We start from the raw sequence: 8204 nt of genomic DNA on the forward strand, positions 1-8204 counted from the left end.
AGACATGGTTTCATTCACTGTTGATCTTCTTTTAACAATTAAGTGAACAAATGCTTGAATGCCACATTGCAACCACATTGACAAATCAGATTTCGTTCAATAATTATGCTACTCTGGTTAGATAAAAATTGAATGAAAGTCGTAGCTTAAAAAGCTACAATTTAAAGATCCTTTTCTTCTGACCAAAGTAGCATTGAACTAAACTGCAATGTCATAATGCCAATATCAGTTTTGTTGTTGTGACTTAAGTCAATAACTCAAGTCAGTAATGCTTAAAATAATTAGCTTAAAATGACTTGAAAATGGTTTTTATTGATTGAATGTTTTCTCAATGCAACTACGTGGGTGATTCAACATTTATCATTTAGATTTGAAGGACAACAGTTTTTCATTTGTTCTTTAAGCTAGACTGCGAGCAGTCCCTTCATAAATCAGTCAAGGGGCCTACGTTCCTGAGGCAGTCGTCTTCTGTCACTCAAACTAATAAAAAGACCGAGGGAAGCTTCTCTCTGCCTTTTTATTCATCTGCACCACAAAAAAATACTGCCTCAGAAAAGGGGGCTGCTCGACCGATTTATAAAGGGACTGCTCACAGTCTAATTTTATTCTTGGGCCTTTAAATAGCCCTCCAAGCCTCAACATGAACTAACTTGAAAATTTTTTTTGCGGCATGATAACCCAATTTGCCTAATAACTAAAGAAGCAAAAAGAACTCTTGTTAAAACTGTGTTTACTTTGTCATTTAACATTTTTCCTTTGAAGAGTAACTACCTATAGATTTCACTCTGTCTAATGCCATGTGTCTCAAGAGCAAAAGGGCTAAGCTGCAATACTGTTTCAATGCGATCATGGTTGTTTGTCAGAAGTTATAAATCAACATATTAAGCCCTGATTTAAACTTAACCAAGTCCCAATCTTCATTTATTTATTTGTTTTATTACTTATTTTTCACATACATGTAGGATTGAAGAAATATTGGTTTTTATATACATGGTCCATATTGTGAAGGGGAATGGACTAGAGATTTTCATCAAAAGATTTAAGGATGGTGCCTACTATTGTAATTGCGCATAAGTTCTGCACAGCTTGAGATACTCGGGTGTCCTATGGTTGGTGCTTACTAATACAGGGATATTTTTATCCAGCTTAAAACTATGCAGAGAAAGTAAATCTTAGCAAGCACTCTTGGTATCCAAAAAGAAAATTGGGGATAACCATGCATTTTTTAGAGATAATTAAGCTTCAATTTGAAAAAGAACACACCATACATTGCTTTGTACTTTAGAGCTTTTTACAAATATTGTTCATGAATTATCTTTGAAAAATGCGTGGTTACCCCCAATTTTCTTTTTGGATTTCAGTAACACTTGTTGAGATCTACATTCCCTGCATAATCATAAATAGGGGCAAACATACCTTTGAATTAGTAGGCACCATCCTTAATACCAGGCAGAATGTTTTCCTGCTTCCTAATGCATGGTCAAGGTCCTTAAGGTCCTTTATCTTTTTAAGTGTGAACTATATTTAGCCCTGGGGTACTAATTACATGCATGGGGACACTGCACAAAAATATATTCAAATCAAATTATGAAAGGAAAGGAAAGGAACTTGATTTAAGTGTATAGTCATTCTAGCTCTAGAGCACTAATTAGGGACAATGCAAACTGAAATTAACAATTATCACTAAGAAATCAAGTCAAATTAAAACAAATGAAATCATAGGTTGGTTTTTTGAGTAGACTGAAAAACCAGTGTACCCGGAGAAAAACCTCTCGGAGTAGAGTAGAGAACCAACAAACTCAACCCACAAGTGCAGATGCCAAGTCTATTGAAACCTGTCCAGCATTGGTGGGAAGCGAGAGCTTTCATACACCACTGCACCATCTCTCCTCCCAGAAGGAAAACCTGTTTAAAAATAGCATAGAGTATCCTTATTAAGAGCCATCCCTTGGTTCATCAGCCTAGTTTACTGGCCAAGCTCCTTATAGTGATTTCCTGTAGCTAAGACAGTGGAAGAATAGGAGTTAGGGTAAGGGTTAGAAGTTTACCTGATTCTGCCTGTTATAACTGCATGTAAAGATTGTAAATCAAATCACTTGAAATTAGAGCAGATCAAGCATATCTTTTTTTTTTGCATGAACTGTTGCAAGAAGGGGAAACCAGAGTATACCTACAAAAAGAAAAACCCGATCACATCCTATAGGTTGGAGGTTTCAATCTGGTTAAGAGCATTCATGCTTTTGCTGAGTACATTGTATCTCAAGGAGTATGCACTGGCAGTAGTGTAAATTACTAAGCAGAAGGTGTGCCCACGTCTTACTATGATGACATTTAGAACTATGTATTAATTTGAGAAAAAAGAAGCTACATTGATAAATGGTTTGGCAGATGATCAAAAGAGTAAAAATCAAGGAGGATCAATGCAGAGACAAAGTAACGAAGTTACCTAAACACCTGCTCCAAGATGCTTTTAATTAATATAATTCATGTTAAGTGCAGCAAAACTAATTGAACATTACAGGTATAAACCATGCAAAGGATCACTCCTTGTTGAGTTCATATGATAATGCTATTGATCAAATCATAATTTGCAATTTGTAATCAAATTTTGACTTAGGTATTTTCCTTCCTTGGTCTCCCTTTTTGGCTGTTCGCAACCAAAGAACATCAAAATGAGTCTTACCCAATTCCAGGTAAGAACGGTCTGTTTCTTGCTAGCAGAGACTGCAGTGTCTATATAATGGGTTTCATTTGGCTCATCTGCAGAAAAGAATAAAACATGATTCAGGATGGCTAAAATGGCGAGGCCAAAAAAACCAGCCTAGTCATATGTATGTCATAGAATTGCGCCCCGTCGCAAGTTACAACTGTCTCTCCTTGAGAAAAAAGAAAACATTTTACTACATCAGTTTCAGGGCATTTGGTATGCAGGTCTAAAATGCAGGTCAGATTCCACAGGTCAAGTTTAGAAGTTCCCTAAGACCTGAAACGACCTTTCTGCAGAGTGATTAGGGCTAGTAGACACCTTTGATATTCTCTATTTATCTGTACTAGCACAGTGACATGTACACTTGTGACCTGTGTTTTAGACCTGCTGTCCTTTGGTCATCTTCAAGATGTATTGGAAAGTTATGCTGGTTCTTTGGAGTCATCCCACCTATTAATTATTTATTTTATTTATTTATTAAACTTCGCCTTCTAAATTAACTATTAACAAAACATGACGATGTAAACAAAAAATAAACAATAACTGACCTTATAGATCTCACTCCTTTTCATATTTACACCTTGATCCTAAGGACTGGTTATTAGGGCCAATTCCTTTTTATAATACACCCATCCCACCATGGGTAACACTAACAATAAATTAACCACCCACCCCCTTCCTTTAGCAATCTTGAGGAGATTAACATGCTGACACAATTACACCCACCCCACCAAAAATGACATTAATAAATTACCCACCACCACCCCCCCCACCCCCCTCAGTAAGCAAAGCTCAATGTGCTGACACAATAGGCCATTTTCGAGTTCATGTCTGCCTCCTCTTCAAAGCGAGTCTAAGCGTGACGTTTTTCTTATAAAAATAGTTTTCATTCACATGTAAAGTAGAACTAATTACCGTGACAAAAACTTTGCACTAAGACTCACTTTGAAGAGGAGGCAGGCATGGACTTCGAAATGGCCTATTACTTCCATCATTCCATTTGGCCCCCTCTAGAAGGACGGTCGTTTTGTCCTTCAAAGAATTGAAGATCAGAATAATGATAAAGATTGGTTTGATATTCGGGTACAGAGTTGTTATTAGATGGAATCTCCCACAGTTAACTTACAAGATCGTTGCTTTATCGTCCCAAAAGTCATGTTCCTTATAAAAACGGTGTATTAGAATGAGAAACTTCGTGCAAAAGCGTAAAACAAATCATTCTCGTTCCCAGATCCCATCGTTTCTCTTAGCCGACGGGAACTTTGCACGAGAACACGAAGGGCACGTGGCTTCAAGTGATCTCAACTAAGAGATTGTTTCTCTTGGTGTGACTGTCAAACAGAAAGAAGCAATAAGTAATATCGTAGTTTTATTCAAAGACACTCCGGTTCAAGAATTTATTGTTCGCAGGAAGAGGCTAACCCATGAAAAAATAGGCACGCATTACGTACATGTGGTGAAGTAGGCTGGTATTGGCCGTGTTTTCACGAACGGCTTTTCAGGTCGCTTAGTGAGTGACAACCGAAAATTACGTGGAAACAGTTCCTTTCCCGATTACGAACAGTTTTCACTTAAGTTAGCCCTATCGGATAGGGTTGGTACCTGGTTGGGGGACCATTGGGAATCTCCGAAACGAAGATATCTCATCTTTTTTGTTTACTTGATTTCTTTTTTGTATTTGGTTGTTAACGGTTTTTCTGTAATCTTCTTTTCGCGTTTTTGATGAATGGGGATGGAGTCCCTAAGCAGTGCCGTTACGAAGCGGGCGTTGACTCACAAATCCTGTGAGGCCTGATTACCCATTAAATTTTTATTTATATCATTTTTTATTTATGATTTATTTTGTTATTAACCGATTACGTATAAATTGCGGTAGTAGTTTTCACTAAAGTTAAGCTCGTTCGGCTGGAGTTAATACTTGGATGGGAGACCACCGAAAAATCCCCTTGATGAAGACATCAAGTCTTCTATTTTGTATTTGGTTGTTCAAGGCTTCTTTCGAATCTTCTTTTATTCCTGTATTGGAAGGAATAGCGATGAAATCCCCAAACGGTGCAAGCTAAGCACAAAGCCCACAAGCGCTCTAGACAAAAATGCCACCAATGTTAACGCCATTGTTGAGGTTGACCATTGCTCTTGCAAAGTAAAACAAAGACGACAAATAGGCCGCAAACAAAATAACTGTACAATGGACATCAAGTTTTAAAAGTCAAGAAAATCCTGCATTAGTTTCGTAATTCATGCACGCGCTGCGGGCCTACAATCTTACACTCCCTCACTCCCTCACTCATTCAAACATAGATATTGCATTTATAGTGCACTACCCACAATAATTTGAATTCCCTAGAAGTTTTTTCGTGCGAAGGCCCCGCCGGCTAAGAGAAATGATGGGATCTAGGAACGAGAAAGAAAACGGATGCAATACTTACTTCATGTAAACTTTAAACAGAGGTAATTTTTCTAAACTATTTTTTTATTGGATTCTATCATCTGTCAACATAATCTCTCCATTTGTTGGCCATGCTCATGTGCACACGAATTTCAAGGCAACGTTGCGCATACTTACGTAAGCCCCACCAAAGCGGGTATGCTACCTACGCTGCATAATCATCAACTGCTGGCCACTAAAACGGTAAGCGCAAGCCCTGCTCTCGGAGACCGACGGGTGTCACCAAATTTCAGAGGTTTGTGGCATGCAGCCCTTAGTAGTTGAATTCAGAAGCAGGCAAGCAGTTCAGTATATTTCGATTCAAATTAACACTAAAGAGGTGGTGAAATGTTCGATGAAGCTAATGCAAAATGCAAACCTCTCACAGATGAAAAGGGTGACGTTAAAAAGGACTCATCGAGAGGAGAGGAGAGCATTACGAGCTATTAGGGAGCTTCACGGTACACCTGGCGTTTTTGAGCCACGGATGGAAACCCGGGAACTGAGTTGTTGTCCTTTTTGTGGCTAATACTCGTTGAGAGTAGCCAGCCTCTGATGTTGCCACTTTCTAGGAGTGAGTGTAAGAAGTGCTAATCTTCGGATAGGGTTCAGAATCGCACGGTCGGGCTTCGACCGACACCTATGCTATACCGACCGACAACGATGTCATGTTATCATTCATATAATTAAAGGAGCGATGTCCAGTTTTCATTCTACCGTGTAGTAGTGGCCAACTCGACTACCTATTTTTTAACTTGTCTTAACACGACCACATTTACTCGGAAGGTATCTTTTCACTGTAAAAGACGATTAGTTCAAAAATCTACTCGGAAAGGCTCCCTATTGACATGTTTACTGTCCCGTTTGCGGTCTACAGATGTGCATAAGGCACAAAACCAAAAAACGAATTTGTCATTAACAGTATTTATTATATGACCTCAAAATCAAGGATTGAAAACACAGTAGCAAAGCTGCTCGGTTGGACAATGGTCACAAACCATACTGGCCTGTGTAAGGGTTCTAAATTATATTTGTAGTCTGTGAAGGAGCTAAAGCACCCAAGTTTTTAAGTGCACCTGCACTTACCCCTAACAAATTCAAGCAATTTTGTCAAAGACACGCCTCTTCACAATCAATTATTTCAATGAGAGAATCTTTTGCTCTTGCTTACATTATTCTTGTCTCAAGATTTTGTTGCTAGAACGTGTGTTACTATACACAAATTGACTTCAAATGTGGGAGAACTTGTATAAACTCATTGAACTTTCTAATTTTTAGTTGCAGATAGTCAGCAAATTTGAAAAACGGAAAAATTAAGTGCAAAAAGCGGTAATTAGCTGTCATAGAAACGTCATCAATGCGCTTCTATCATGCCACAAAATAAAACTTTAATCAATTTAAAACCGTTCTTTGAATATGAAAAACGAGAATTCATGATCATTTACGCCTCTTTTTAGGGCCACCAGTTATCACAGTTATATTTTTTAACGACTAACAGCAAAAGTTTTAAGTCATCTCAATGCTAACGTAGTCAACAACAACAATAGTAAGAACAATCAACACAACTTTTCAGCTGGCGTGATATGGTCTGAGAAGCGCACGAGAAGGGAAGAAGCTGCTAGTTCGTTTTGGGGGCTTTTTTAAAAAACAATGCATATTCAGAGAAGCTTGGAGTAATTTCAAAAGTAGATAGCTTGCAGTTTTTACGTAAAGAAGCCTCCAAATCAACTGCATTTTCGATCAGTAAAAGAACAACAACAAACAAAAGGGAGAAGGACTGGGCTCTTCTTCCCAGTCCCGTCGCAGCTACGCCTCTTGTTTAACCCCCTTATCAGGGGCACCCAACGTCAATTTTCGGAAAATAGCTGTTCGGAAGACGATTTGAGATCTAGAATTTTCGGAACATTTGTTGTAAAATTTATTGCTTGCCTGCCTGTCCTAGGATTTTCGAACATCTAAAAAATGTTATAATTGCCCATTTTTAACGGATTTTTACCTCAAAAAGGTCACCTAGAATTTTCGGACCACTAGACTAAGTCTTTCAGCTAGGAAATCCAAATAGATGAAAATTTTTAAGGGATAAAAATATGCCAATATCTACAGTTTAAATACTAAAACACGTTAAACAATACTATGTTTAAGTGGTTTTGAACTATATTCTCGTTGGGTGCCCCTGCCTTATGTCCGTGTGCTATGTTAACCATATTGACCCCTCTCTAAGCTCCGAAAATTATTCAGTGAGTATTATATTCATTGGGGGAAAGCGCTTGAACACTGTTTTCTTTCTTCGTTATCCGTTTCATTGCGTTCTTGCCCAGAAGTAGCAATAGTTCCAGAAATTCGCAGCATGTAAGCACGGATATACCAATCCACAAACCCAGCTGACCGCCAATGTCTGCCAGTAAGTTGACCTCCTGAAATAAAATCAAATCATCTCGGATATTCTCCGAATATTGACTTTACATAATTTAAAATATTTTAACATAACATCACAAAATTGCATGTTACAATAGCCCAAATTGGATATATTAAAGTTCAGTCCTAAACAAAAGGCATCATCTCGAGGCTCTGGGGAATAAATATTAGGATTCCCCAGGGCCTCGAGATGGTGACTTCTGTTTAGGACTGAATTTTAATCTATCTAAATAAGGCTTTGTGTTAATTTCTTTTTAATCGTTGCCTAAGAATTTTGCGATGTTTCTTGGTTCACATTGTTTCGGTCGCACAAAGATACTGTGTAAGCCTCAGGGTTTCATTCAATTTTTTAATTCGATATTCAACTGTCCAGGACTTTTTAACCACGCCTTGTAAATTCTATTAGTAAATTTTGTAAATGTGCAAGTTGCAAACCAGCCAAAATAACAAGAGAAAAAAAAAACAAACAAAAAACAATAAATGCAGTTTCATTACCCATAACCAAAATATTTTGTTGGGGGGGGGGGGGGGGGTGGGGGGGGACCGATACTTAAGTGGTTTAGGGTTAGAATTATTTATTCGTTGTTTATGTGACTTATCAGCAACTCACGAACATCGTCATGGGAAAAAACGAATTCAGTTGTTTTGAAGTTT

The 8204-nt window shown here is 38.0% G+C and overlaps 1 protein-coding gene and 1 long non-coding RNA gene across 2 annotated transcripts in view; both read right to left on the reverse strand.

Annotated features, from left to right (window-relative positions):
- Positions 1–79: 79 nt before the first annotated feature.
- Positions 80–3923, reverse strand: LOC137983350 (uncharacterized). Its single transcript, XR_011118948.1, has 3 exons — positions 3834–3923; positions 2684–2760; positions 80–1905 (listed from the first exon to the last, which is right to left on the reverse strand). It is a non-coding gene; the product is annotated as an uncharacterized lncRNA (long non-coding RNA).
- Positions 3924–6951: 3028 nt separating this feature from the next.
- Positions 6952–8204, reverse strand: part of LOC137981826 (amiloride-sensitive sodium channel subunit alpha-like) — a 17094-nt gene continuing 15841 nt past the window's right edge. Inside the window, exon 12 of the mRNA XM_068828871.1 lies at positions 6952–7549. Coding sequence (XP_068684972.1) covers positions 7370–7549 — 180 coding nt within the window. The 3' untranslated portion in view covers positions 6952–7369. The remainder of the gene's footprint in view (positions 7550–8204) is intronic.

Source organism: Montipora foliosa, chromosome 13 (assembly GCF_036669935.1).
Source record: "Montipora foliosa isolate CH-2021 chromosome 13, ASM3666993v2, whole genome shotgun sequence".
Lineage (NCBI taxonomy): Eukaryota > Metazoa > Cnidaria > Anthozoa > Scleractinia > Acroporidae > Montipora > Montipora foliosa.